This window comes from Phasianus colchicus, chromosome 12 (assembly GCF_987193195.1).
Source record: "Phasianus colchicus chromosome 12, bPhaCol1.hap1.1, whole genome shotgun sequence".
Taxonomy (NCBI): Eukaryota; Metazoa; Chordata; class Aves; order Galliformes; family Phasianidae; genus Phasianus; species Phasianus colchicus.
In genome coordinates, this window is record NC_143447.1 from 11,250,206 (window position 1) to 11,264,254 (window position 14,049).

At 38.0% G+C, this 14,049-nt stretch overlaps 1 protein-coding gene across 1 annotated transcript; it reads left to right on the forward strand.

Annotated features, from left to right (window-relative positions):
* Window positions 1–73: 73 nt before the first annotated feature.
* HDC (histidine decarboxylase) lies at window positions 74–13,298 on the forward strand. Its single transcript, XM_031587668.2, has 12 exons — window positions 74–2,768; window positions 4,035–4,207; window positions 4,725–4,838; window positions 5,958–6,080; window positions 6,880–7,014; window positions 7,961–8,104; window positions 8,349–8,415; window positions 8,698–8,860; window positions 8,969–9,059; window positions 10,221–10,319; window positions 10,997–11,098; window positions 11,285–13,298. Exons 1-12 carry the CDS (start codon window positions 2,741–2,743, stop codon window positions 12,041–12,043), a joined length of 1,998 nt encoding a protein of 665 aa, XP_031443528.2. The 5' UTR covers window positions 74–2,740; the 3' UTR covers window positions 12,044–13,298.
* Window positions 13,299–14,049: the final 751 nt, after the last annotated feature.

The window sequence follows — 14,049 nt, forward strand, 5'->3', positions numbered from 1 at the left end:
GTGCTAGAAGGTCAAAACCGATATGTTACATCTTCAGGAAAAATCTGAAAAAACAGTGTTAATCTTAGAAAATTAATCCTCAGAGATAGGAGGGAAGAGTGGGGAAAAAATTGCTTTATAGCATACAAAGTAAATCTTCCTCCTCCAAACTTGTGACTGAGTTCGTAGAATTGGCAGCTCTGGAAAATCTGGAAAATTGGATCCAATTTGGAAAATCTGATCCCAAAATAGTCAAAAGATCGTAGCAATCGAAAATTTGTGCTGGTAGTTTTTAGTAGGATTGCTTTCCAAGTATATTTGATTGTACTTAATTTAGTATTACAACTTGAAGCAAGCCTTCAGCAGTGACTAATTGGATATTGTTGTATTTTAGGCTTTTCTTGAAAACTTACTTTTACATCATTAGCAAATGCAGGAACAAGTTAATCAACTTAAAAGTGCTGGTTAGGCGTTACTCCAACTGAATTATTCCGTGATGAAAATAATTTGTGTCCTCACAGCCCACAGACTTAACTACAGTTTAATCTCTCTGAACTCTTAATAATGATAAGAATTTCAGCATCAGCCTGAGTGGTGATAGTGGTAATGTTCACGTCCACATGGAGAATTTCCCACGGTTTTGACAGCTTTGACCTTTGCAGCAAACAATGAAAAGAACCTTTTCTATTCGTTCTTCCTGTGGGCAAATATTCTATTCCTCGTGGTCTGTAACAAAATCCTTTCAGGTGCAGGGTAGCTAAAACAAAACCAGATTTATCTCCAGTATTATTTACCCTACCTGTAATCCGTTATCGCCCATCTTATTGTGGCTCCAAACAGGACCTGTTTATTCTCTTCCGTACTGAATGAAAAGCCAACCTGGTCAAACTGTCAGCTTGAGCAAAAGACATAGGATATATGTCACGTGGAGTATTTATTGCGTACTTCAGCTCTGAAAACATTGTTAAAGTATTGGTTCTTATTTGCTGTTCCAAATTGAAATCATAATTGTAATTAGCTGCCAGCTTTCTTTGGTCAGACTTGCTTCCTGTTGAAAATAATGTATTCGTTACTCATAACGACCTACAGTCACGGTTTTTGATCACTGGGCTCTTTTTGACTTGATCCTGCCAGCTCCTTCCCACCTGCTTTGTTCTCCTTTGTGAAAGCAGTAACAGTACAGGCAAGAGAGGTTCTGAAATTCATGTGAAGTATTGGGAGTGTCTTGTTAATTTTTTTTCCTGATGTTTCCTGAGGAATGAGAGATGAAACAAGTGACTGTGCATATAGTATGTTTCTCTGTGCTCTTCTTGCACTTCTTTCAGTGCCTTTATCATCTTCTTTTTTTTTATTATTTCAGTATATTAATCTGATGTGTGCATCAGCATCTTTTTATCTCTGAAACAGCTCTTTCTCAAATATCTAATCGCAGCATGAACTCAGAAAGGTTTTTACACTGTTCTACAGAAAGTACGCTGCAGGAAGAAGTAACAGCTTTTTAGAATGATGGAAGAATTCAGGCTGAATTGAGCTGCTCTGAGAGCTGGTTCCTTTCTGTATGACAAGAACATGGGAAATGCTGTGATGTATCAGACTAAAGGTCTGCCCAGCTGGCACCTTGTCCCTAGCAGTAACCCACCACAAGCAGAAGCCTGGGAAATAGTAAAAATAAGAGTGTATTATCCCATGTAATCATTTCTCTTTCTAGAGCTCAGTCGTTTAGACTATTGAGATGTTTAAGTCCTACTTCTCTCTTTTCCCAGGACTGCCTATCAGTGTAGAGCAAGTCAGTTGCTTCTGCTGAAGATGGTTAGTGCTCCACATCGAAGTGTCAAAGATTCTGCTGCCAAAGACAGGTCAGGATGTGTTTTCAGTTCTAAATGAAACTGGAACAACAGGAACTGTGTGGCTATTCTTTCAAACTGAGAATATAGGTAGAGGACTGAAGGAATTCTGGAAATATATGGCCAAGTCTCAGTGCTTGTGCATACCATGTGTGAGAAAAGCAAGCATGGTGTGCAAAGCTGTGTTTTCCCAGCTCAGCACTGTAAAGTGGTATCACTGGAGGAGTATAACTGCTGTATAACCTAGTCTGATCAGCAAGGGCAGAATTTTCATAAAGAGAATCACTGCTTTGTATCGCAGGTCTGGAACTGGTAGCGTTCGTAATGCCTTTCCTTCCAACAGGGTGAGTATGACAGTGCAGAGGATGAAGAGTTGTGGAGATGCTCTCTTAGGAAACTCAGTTCTAGATTAATTAATTAATTTATTGTTAAGTCCTTACCTGCCCGAAAGTGCAGTGTCTAATTTATGTGCTGGTCCCTTTGTTACAATGACTACTGCTAGTGCTGATTTTAGCCTGCAGAAGAAATATGGCTGCTTTTATTCATTTTTTAAAGCTCTTCAGCTCCTTCTCTTGCCTGATTCTGATGTTAATGTGTCCATAATATCCATGATGGATTACTGCGTGTCCTTTGAAAGATGCTTGCAAAACAAGAAAGAATTGGAGCCGAGGCAGCTCATCTCATAGATATACTATCTTATACATCAAAAGAGCACAGATGAGAATGTAAAAGCCCTCCATTGGGAGGAGTTAGATAAACACTCACCAATAACCTGCCTGCGTTAAACCTTGTGCGCAAGTCTGAGATAAAGAGAGCTATAAAGGGTGAGCAGCTAGCAGGGCACCAGACCAGTCTGCCCACAGCTCCCTGAGAGATTGAAGGCCAAGCGTGCAGAGGTGCTCCTAGGAGGAATCAGCATGGAACCTGAGGAGTACAGACGGAGAGGTGAGTGATCCTCTGCTCGTGGAAATGGGTAGCATTTGCCTCTGAGGAAGAGCTGTTGTTGGGCTGTGGGTGGTACCCAGCAGTGAGAGGGGGCTGTAGACTGTTTAACTGCCCATGTCCTTGGGGCTTTACATCTGCTGGAGTGGAGATGATGATGTGTCCTAGACTGAGTTTGAATTAACAGATTTAGAGCCAGTGGAAGACTTAGACTTTTTGATCTTACATTTGAAATACTGTAGGAAAGCTCCAAAGCCATGATTCTAAATAAACTTGTACAAAGGGGTTATGCACAATGGCTCTTCCCTGACTGACATTGAGCAGTTCTGGCAATGGGGAGCAATCTTTGGTCCCAAGGCTGGAGGAGGTTGCCTCATAATTAGAGGTATGGCATGGAGCTGTGTAGTTGTTTCCAGAGGTTGCAAAAGGGATTATGCTATAATAACAAGGAAGAATGGTGCATTAAGAGAACTGCATTTCTGTATGTTTTCATTTTATCTGTAGGTAAGAAAATCTATCCCATCTGTAATCAAACAGTCTGCATTTGCATCATGATCTTATTTTAGAAGTACATTGAACTACTGAGCAATGACAACCTTGTGAATCTGTTCAGTCTCCATGAAGTCTGTTTCAGAAGCTGTGTCCCTACATTATTAGTTGGCACTAATAACATAGACAAGGCATAAAGTTTGAGTAGTTTTCCCTAGATTATCTAATCACAGAACTAGAGATTATTTCAGGTCTCCTGATTGCTGCCCAGTGTTTCTCCTGATGAAGAATGTCTGCTCTGAATAATCAGAAACCTTCCAAAGGTCATACAGCTCCTATATGTGGGGTGCCATGTGCATATTCCCTGGTAAACAGGAACACTAATTCATGAGACTGGTTCATAATACATTGAGTGGAGACTCGTACTGTGAAATATGGCTCTATTTTCTTTGATAGGCGAAGGAATGAGTTTATTGTCAGAGTGCAGACTATTATTTTTTTTCCACTGGTGGACCATGTAGTGTTAAATGATGATTCAGAGGACTAGACTGAACCAAGTGTTGAGTAGAATTTCATTTTTTTCTTCTGTAAATTCTGTATCCATTTTAAAATTGTTAATAGATGGAGTAGGATGGAATTTTTAATGCAAATTTCTCTCTAGCCATCAGCTGGCAACAGGTTAGGCTGTGTCCAATGTTCCTGACAAAGTGCATGATGTGCCAGTACTGCAATTTGCTTTTCTCACAATCTAAACTCAAAGCATTGGCTTGCTTCTTCCAGGGAAAGAGATGGTGGATTACATTTGCCAGTACCTGAGCAATGTGAGAGAGAGACGAGTGACTCCTGATGTACAACCAGGTTACATGAGAGCTCAGTTGCCGGATTCTGCCCCAATGGAGCCAGATAGCTGGGACAACATCTTTGGAGATATAGAGAAGATCATTATGCCTGGGGTAAGAAATAAAAAGCCATTACTAACTGGGGTGAATACCTGGGAATGCACAAGTTCTGCAGGATGTGCTTTTAGATGCATGCTTACATTGGTGATCAGTGTGCAAGCTCTTTCAGGAGTACTGAGGAAGGCTATGTAATTGTGGCATATAGCTAAAAACAAGCTCTTTGATAAAATGAGCAATAGCAACTTGGTTGCAAGAATTCCCCATGTCAGGGTAAATTTTTTGGACTCTGTTGTGCAATGTTCAATTCTGTTCACAATCTTTGTCTGCCTGTTAAATTCAGATAAATGCTTTTGCTATAATTCGGAATTTATCTAATAACAACACAATTTTATCATTTGATAGTGCTGCACTCCTGTTGATACTGTCTCTGTAGCTTTCTGATAGCAATTCTATAATTGCACATATTATGCTGCTATGATCCTTTCCCATCATGAAACAGACACTAATCACTACATCTTGTGCAGAATTTTCTCACGTTTTCAGAATTGACTTCCAGATAATTTCATTCTAGGTGGTCCATTGGCAAAGTCCACACATGCATGCCTACTTTCCAGCTCTTACTTCTTGGCCTTCGCTCCTTGGAGATATGCTGGCTGATGCAATTAACTGCTTGGGATTCACCTGGGTAAATTACTGTTTTTATTTTGTTACTTTAGAAATTTTTCTGTGTATGTTATGGAGATTGCAGTCATTCCTTCTGGTTCTATGAGTCAGTATTAATTTTTACTGTAGACCATTGTAAGCTGTGTATAATTGAAAAATGTCTCTGTAAAAAAAGTAAGTCACATATAAAAGCAAGTATTGCCTAGTATTAAGAGTTTGAATGAAAAAATACACCACTTAGAAAGGTCTGTTTTCTAATTATTTGAATATCTCACAGTAAGCATTGTTCCCTGATCGTTTAGTCTCAGTACTAAGACTGTTGCACAAGCACTGCAGGCAGTAGAGCAGTCAGCACCCCTGACTGCAAACTATGCTGGGCTTCATTCCAGTTCTCCTGCTCATTTGGAAAAGCACATTTTCTATTTTTCTCCTTCTAAAATAGAATGTTTGGTGGCCTGTCCTATAATGTCTGAGTATTTGGTGTCACTCTTAAATATGTGTCTCCATGTTAAGAAAGCAGTAAAGCCCATAAACCTGTAAGAACTGGGGGGTTACAGTCTCTGTACTTGTATCAGATTATCATTGCATACACAGAAGTGTCCATTTCCATGTTCTCTATTTAGTTTGTAATTCTGTTTGTTTCTGTTAAGTTTGTAAGGTAAACTCACATAAACTGATTCTTTCATGAGCGGAAAGCTTGACACTGCAAAACAGCTTCAATCTTTTGCTGCTCTTTAAAAACCCACCTTAGCTGGAAGATGGATCAGTGACTTTCCTGCTTAGGGACTGTGAGCAGTGGTGGTGAACTGCAATTATGCATTTTTGCATCAAATAGCTTGCTACAGTCTCAACATCAAGGCCTGTGTTAGAGAACTCACTGAACATCATCATCATTTTTATTAAAATAGCATTGCGCTCTGCTGAATAGAAGTCATAGTTTTACAGGGTTAGTTGTTTATATATCCAATGTTACAAAGCTTGTAATCTGTGTTGTTGTTGCATCAAGGTGAGATTTCTCCCAAGGCAATTAAATGTTAATAGCTAAGAATTAAAATGTAGTGTGTGGCGTACTCTCTAAGGCTTAAACTCCTGCTGTGTTTGCCGAGTGAATTTACAGCCTCATTCTTGTTTAATTTTCTAGGCCTCCAGTCCTGCCTGTACAGAACTGGAAATGAATGTGATGGACTGGCTGGCTAAAATGCTGGGCCTTCCGAATAAATTCCTGCATCACCATCCTGATAGTGTGGGTGGAGGAGTATTGCAGGTAAAGAAGATCAGAGTTACTCCCATTAACATTTCTGGTTGCACTCAAGTAATTTCCTTCTTGGTGATCATTTTTCTTTGAGGCAAAATCAATGAAGTCTAAATGGAAAAAACTCCCATATTGACATTTCTTTCCCAGATTTTAGGTTTATATTTAGATGATAATGGAATAGGAATTGCTATTGCTTTTATTCGTTAATATGTTATAGACTAGGAGCAGGTATTCTTGTGAACAGACTTAAGGATAAATGAGATAATCAGACTTGGTTGTCTGTTGCTTCACTGAAGTTATTTCTGCGTAATTAAAGGAGAAGACTTATCAGTGTCCTCCCAGCAGTCCTCAGACACATATATTCTTTTTCCTTTATCTCATGCTGACTTTGTGTCTCTGAAAGCCCCAAGATCCAAGGCCTGAACCTCACCTTCTATCAAATGGTCTTAGCAAGTACTCCCTGGAATCAATGCTAAGGCTCTGTCTTCACAGAAACAGCTTTCTTTTGGCTTGTATTACTTATAGTAGATACTAAATTTAATCTGTAGAAGAACAAAAGAAAAATGTGGTTTATTTGCTCATCTCAGTACCGTACGTGAATAATATGTGGCAGTGAAAAGGCTTTGCTTTGTGTTCCTGGCCCAGAGAGCTGCTCATCAGCTAGTGACTTTCCACTGTGTCTGAGAAAAGTAATAGGAGAACCAAAAGACCGGGTGGGTAACTGGGCACTTGAACAGTTTTGCTAAATCACTGGCAAAATAGCAGTGAAGTAGAAAAATGTTGCAGTAAATGAGCAATGTCTTTGCAGAGCACCGTGAGTGAATCAACCTTGGTTGCGCTCCTGGCAGCACGGAAAAACAAAATTCTGGAGATGAAGCTTTCTGAGCCAGACGCTGACGAGTCCTCACTCAATTCTCGTCTCATTGCTTACGCATCTGATCAAGTAGGTTACAAATTACAAAGAGAATAAATTGGCCTTTGTCTCAGGCAGACCATCAGGTGACACTGTGAACTTGCATTACTGTACAAAAAGAAAAATACAAGCATGATCAAGTCACTCTAACGCCCTTTTCTTCAGATGGGGAAATGAAATAGATATGAGATGAGATTTTGCAGTGTTCCAGAAGTCTGAAAAGGACTTTCTCAGATGACTGATTTCTGCACTTCTTTCCTGTTTCTTGCAAAACCTTTCTCCAGAAACTTCAAAAGCTATAGCTAGTGCTGATCTCATGCTACTACAAGCTCTTGTTTCTTCTCAGTCTCTTTCTATTTGGAGACGGGCTCACTCAAGGCCTCAGTGTTGCTGTCCACACGCCAGGCCTTGTTCTTGGAGAAATGCCTACAGAATGATGTGACTCTGTCTACAAACCTGTTCTATATCCTAATCTGAACAATCACATTCCCCTGTGGAAGACAGCAGTGGGAGTCACACTCATGCTGACTTGCCCTTCATATAACTAAAAGGGCTTTTTCTTGTGAGATGTTTAAGTCTATGTGAGCCCAGAACAAGGCACGTTTCAAGGTTGTCTTACAACAGTGAGGAGAGCAAATGCAGAGACTGATCCATTTCTAGAGAGTCTTTTAAGATTTGAGTTTTGATAAATGACCCTTATACAAGATAAATATAGCTATTACTAGATTTTAGAGACCAGTGCCCAAATAAATGAATTGTATATGTTTCTTGAAATTACAATGTTGTATTTCTTTTAGCTGTTCATGATGAACAAACTTTCAGACTTACATTAATCTGGATTCCAAGAATTACCTTATCTATGGCTTTATTGCAACAAATGTATTTTATAAGGCCATAATTTATCATGTTTGTTCAGGCTGAGAACTTGCTTTCTTACTGCTCTGTTTTTTGTTGTTGTTTGTTTTTTTTTTTTAAGGCACATTCTTCTGTAGAAAAGGCTGGCTTGATTTCTCTTGTGAAGATGAAATTTCTGCCTGTGGATGAGAACTTTTCCCTTAGAGGTGAAACTTTGAAGAAAGCCATAGCAGAAGACAGAAAGAAAGGCCTAGTGCCCGTCTTTGTATGTTCAGTTTTCTGATTAAGAGTATTAATACAGTGTTGTATTCTTAATGTCAACATAAGAAATATCTTACATATAACTTTGCTGTGTTAAAGTGTTTTCATTGAAGGTGAAAATGTGTAGGAGAATTTACATTTTATTGAAATAAAACATTTTAATTTCATTTTAACTATATTGATAGCCTTTCAAGTTTTTAAGTGCTGCATCCATTTATTTTAACAAACTGCCATTTATTTCATTCCAGGTTTGTGCAACTTTGGGTACAACTGGTGTCTGTGCTTTTGACTGTCTCTCAGAGCTGGGTCCAATTTGTAAGTGTCATTTATCCCTTTATTTATGAGAATTTTGTTGTAGACCCAACTCTATATCAGTTAGCGTACGTGTGATGAAAGTTAGAATTCAGTGTTTTTGTGGTTCTGGTTCCACAGCCTTAGAATAAAATTAGATTTCCAATTGCTTGTCTTGCATTTTATTTTGTTGTCAACCTGTCCACTTCCTGCACAAGCATATGCATGCTTTTAAGAGAGGAAAATATGAGTTTAATTTAGGAGGTGCTTTGATTCATTGCATAACAACAGTTTCAATTCCAACAGGTGGTGCTGAGGGACTCTGGCTTCATATTGATGCTGCATATGCAGGAACAGCATTTCTGTGTCCTGAATTTCGATTGTTCTTGGATGGAATTGAGTATGCGGATTCCTTCACTTTTAACCCTTCTAAATGGATGATGGTTCATTTTGACTGCACGGGATTTTGGTGAGTAAAGGCAAAGCAGAAAGAACACCAAAACGATAATAAGAAAATTATTAAGTCTTTCTCTGCACATTTTTTTTTTCTAAATATAGTTCATTCTACAATTGATAGGGTTAAAGATAAATACAAGCTACATCAAACCTTCAGTGTTAACCCCGTCTATCTCAGACATCCCAATTCAGGAGCTGCTGTTGATTTCATGGTAAGTTTTTAATTAAGTTGATGTTTTAAATTGCCTAGAGAATGGTCAAATGATGAGTGAGAAATTCCTCTGGAGTTATTTTTCAGGTGGTCCTACTACTTAAAAAAAAAAAAAAGTCATATGGCGATCATGAGTAGATTGTAGATTAATTAATAAAGCTTTTGGAGATTTACAGAGATTAAAGTGCACATTTGTTACAGGTGGGGATCTAGCCTAGTCTTCTTAGTTAGAAGAATCGTTTTGGTACACTCTATTGTTCACATAATTCCTATTGATGGCATTTTGAGTGATTTTCTTGTATTTCTTCTATGTGATAAAACAGAAAAAGGAATAAGTAATGTAAACACCAGGCTCTGAAACAGCTGTAAAAGGAATTACATTTTCCTCTGATTAAAACGTACTGAAATAGGAGAACTGAAGCATTTCGCATTAGATCCATCTTAAAGCAGATTTCAGTAGAGTAAACCAAAAGAATATTCAACTGCCAATTGTTTCTGCTATGATCTCACTCAAGTCCTGAAAAGATGACTGTTTTCTTGAAATCAATGGTGCTTTTCACTAGGAGTGTGTGTAGAGAGTGGAAAAAAATAAATCAATGAGTCTCTCTTGTGGTTAAATAGGACCTTGCATGTTATTGGGTAGCTCCTTAGAAGTACACTTTTGTCACTCTTTTCCATACAGTAGGTGATATTTTCTCTGCAGGGATTTTTTCTGCACGATTCTTGCTATTGACATGGGAAGGTGTTCAGGATGGCATTTAAGTATGCAAATTACACAAAGTGAAGTGAACACGCAATCCTAAATTGTAAATAGACAGATCATATATCAAGTTAATAACGGTCTTTGACTGCAAACAAATTGTTAATTGCAATATGCTGGAAATTAACTAAAAATTCTAAGCATATCCATAGATTAACACCTCACTTCTAGATGAAGGGGAATAGACAAAAAATTATTTTTGCAAATAATTGAAAAAGACTTAGACATAGGATTTCCTTGATGGCTCTTTTCTAGGCTTACCTATGTTTCAGTAGTATGAAATTTATTGTGTCAGTAAAGATTTCTGAGTTGGGTGCAGGTCTAAAGCAACAGACCATGTTCGGTAAGGGGACAGCCCTTTTGTTGCTTTTGCTTTATTGATATGCTCTTGTGTTTTCACAGCACTGGCAAATTCCACTGAGTCGTCGATTTCGTTCTTTGAAGCTGTGGTTTGTGATTCGTTCATTTGGGGTGAAAAAGCTTCAAGCTCATGTTCGGCATGTATGTGCATTAGCGGTGCAAGCATAAGTGTGTTATGTTTCATTTACCAGTGGCTGAGTTTCTTAAATTCAGTCATGCAAAGATGAGTAACAGAAATTCACTGTGTGCGCTGATTTTACCCTTAAGTAATATGTAAAGATTGACTATGTTGACAAAACATTTCCTGTACACTTCTTGGAAGCAATTGGCAGTGGAAAGCAACTTGATAAACCATTGCACATCACTGAGTAAGTTTGTAAGAGTCTTTCTTTGAACTGAAGTGGTAGCTGTTTGGGAAGCAGGCTGTAATGGATGGCTGAACACACTGCTGTGACACTTTACAGGCTTAAGTCTTCAGTGGAACGTAAATACAAGAGATCATATTGTGAATAAATGGTTGCTGCAACAGGACTTTAATCTGAGAAAAGAAACATTCAAATTTCTAGCTTTATTTGAATTCCTATATCTAGCCCAGGTACTCTTGATCACTGTCAAGGATTTGGGCAAATAGAGGCAGCATTATCCATTCCTAGTTTTGTTGTCAGTCTTAAATTACCATGCATGTAAATGAATGGAATGATGCCTCTTAAGGAGGATTGTAGTTCTTTTTCTAACAACTCAATTTAGTGTCTTACAGTGGGTTTGTGATAAATTAGTGTATAACTGCTCTTTTTTTTTTTTTTCCCCCCTAACTGTAGGGCACTGAAACGGCCAAATTCTTTGAATCTTTGGTAAGAAGTGATCCACTGTTTGAAATTCCTGCCAAGAGACATCTTGGACTGGTTGTGTTTCGTTTAAAGGTAAAGATTGGGACGTTTGCATGTCCTTTTGGGATAATTTGACGACAACTGGTTTCTCCATGGGCATTAAGAACTATGAATAAGCTTTCACGTAAAATTTGTAATCCTGAAAATCTTGCAGATATTTGGATGACACTGGAAATTTTAACTGTTGTGTGTTTTTTTTCCTATCCATATTTAAAACAGGGTCCCAACTGGCTGACAGAAAAACTCCTGAAAGAACTGAGCAGTTCTGGCAGGCTGTTCCTTATTCCAGCAACCATTCACGACAAGTTCATCATCCGCTTTACTGTAACATCTCAGTTCACAACCAGAGAAGATATTCTGCAAGACTGGAACATCATTCAACGCACTGCAGCCCAAATCATTAGCAAGCATAATGAATTGCACCACATCTGTTCTGGTGATGAGGCAAAAATCCCTAATACAGTATCTGAGCCTAGTTCTAGTGTTATTAGTCATGCTTCACAACCCTATATAGAAGAAGGAAAATACAAAATACCTTCCAGAAAAATAGTAGGTCAGCCTAAGAAGCTAGAAATGAGTCCCAGTACATGTGTGATCAGTCAGCAAGTGGAAGGTCAAGGGGATCTAGATGATTGTTTTCCAGAAGATGTACAAGATGTTACCAAACATAAGTTAACCTCTTTCTTATTCAGTTATTTGTCTGTTCAAGGCAAGAAAAAGACAGCACGTTCGCTTAGCTGCAACAGTGTGCCAATGACTGATCTTCTTGAGCAACGTAATCCTAAGGCAACAGACACTGACAAGAAGGAGCCTCATGCAAATGCCAGAATTCTTTCCAGGCTGCCAGAAGAGGTGATGATGTTCAAAAAAAGTGCCTTCAAAAAATTAATTAAGTTCTACAGTGTCCCAAGCTTTCCGGAGTGTAGCATTCAGTGTGGTCTTCAGCTGCCTTGTTGTCCCCTGCAAGCCATCGTTTAACAAGTAAAAGAGATTGGTGCTTAAGAGCTGTCTAGGTAGAAAGAGAGCCAAAGTTTGCTTATTCATATGCAATACTATGTGAGATTTTCTTCAATATGTATGTTGCGGTAACAACCTCTGAGAAAATTCCTGTGCTTTTATTGGTGCAAAACTGTGTGTATTTATAGATTAAAATGTCAAATAAACCTTGTAGACATATAACATGAAACTCTGGTTTGTAGACCGTGGTAAAGAAAATGCTAATTTCTGCTTTATAAACCACCCTTTGCTGATGATCATAAACTAGAAACATTTTGACAAAATATGTTGGCCTCAAAAGGGTGTTAAAAATTCCACTCCCTTTGCCCTATTCTTTCTTTTTTTTTTTTTTAAATATCTTGCCTTAAACTCTCTAGTTTGCTGTGAGGATCGGTGTGTGCAGACAATGCCAGCATCCCTTCTGCATTGTGAAAAGAGGATGATATAACCTGAGATTTTACTGTACAGTAGTGCAGTTTTCCAACTCTTGAGTTTAAAAACAGCAACCCCGCCATTCCATCTGCACTAGTTAGCTAACAGTGCTTAGGAGGCTTTATGTAACTATGTTTCAAGAAAACAAGAATGGATTTGGCCTAAAATTGTGTGTGTGTGTGTGTGTCTGTCTCCATCTGGCTAACTCTGAATTGTCTTAGTGTGTTCTGTTTGCAAAACTAATTGAGGAAGGGCAGTACCTACTTACATACTTCTTATTTAGAGTGAAGAGCAGGACTGGACTGGTCAACGGTCAGAATTAGTCCTGTGGAGATTTGGAGGATGACAGCAGCAATACACTGGAGTATGGAGCACCCAAGCTGTAGAACAGGCAGCTTAGGAAAGAGAAAACTCAAGAAGCAAAAAGATTTTAGGTAAGAAATTAAAAGGAAAACTAAAATCAGGCTGAGATGTATCTAGAGAAGTTCTACTCTATTAAGTCAATCTTATATTCATGGTTTATTTCAAATACCAATATTTGCTAATATTAAGAAATAGAATTTCCTGGCAAGGTTAGAATAAAGATCCCTTAAAATGTGAATATTATAAAACATGGATTTTTGGACATGCTCACAATCTGAGGTCATGTTTTTTTACCATTATAAATGTTCTGAGTTGTGTGTATATACAGGTTTATTTTGTCACCCAGAAAATAGAAGCAATCTTTAAAGACTGCTTTATTGAAACCCTCATTCCATGGTTGTACTTTATGGTACTTAAAAGTTGCTGCAAATTCAATAGCACTCTGCAAAACAAAATTACAGCTCTGTTTATCAATGTCATCATATAACTTCCTATAATTTTCTAGATTTAAAGAAAATTGTATTTAAAAAAATCCATACAGTGCAAAAGGTGAAACCTTACTAATAGATATCTAAACACATCCATTAGATAATAATTGAACTGTTAAATGTGTGGACCAATAAATCTGGATGCAAGAAGAACTGGTAAGTGAAACATTACTGAAAGACTTATTGCCCTATTTAAACAAGGCAGGAAAACACTAATGACATTACTCATGCTGATTTCAACTTTTAATCAGAAAGTGTCAAGATTTTGATTCAGAACATCATTTTATCAGGTACTAGAACTCGGTTTTGAATTTAGTATTCAAATTAAAGTAAGATTTTGAGATCGCTAATAAGGTCCATTATCAAGTTCTTAAAGATTAATATTTCTTGATTGTTGCGGCCTCTGTGCAGACTGCTGACTCTATATGAAGGCCACTAATAGAAGTCAGTGCTACTAGCTTATCTGTATCTTGTTTTCAGATCAAAGAGCAGTAGAATTTGTTTTCAGAAAAGAGCAAAAAAATGACAGTTGAAGATTGGGCAAGTCTTGTGCTTCACGTGGGTTAACAAGGCAAACTGCTACCCTGACTGATCAATTGCTTTGTATAACTCAAAAATTTAAATATTGGTTGAATAATTTGGGATACTAGTATCTCCATGTTATTCCACTTGGGTAATATCAGTGAATATTCAACCTTTCTTGAA

Coding starts and splice junctions, on each gene's coding strand:
- HDC (XM_031587668.2), top strand. CDS start 2,741: ATGGAACCTGAGGAGTACAGACGGAGAG. Junction 2,769..4,034: donor TGAGGAGTACAGACGGAGAG/GTGAGTGATCCT, acceptor TGCTTCTTCCAG/GGAAAGAGATGGTGGATTAC. Junction 8,105..8,348: donor AAGGCCTAGTGCCCGTCTTT/GTATGTTCAGTT, acceptor ATTTCATTCCAG/GTTTGTGCAACTTTGGGTAC.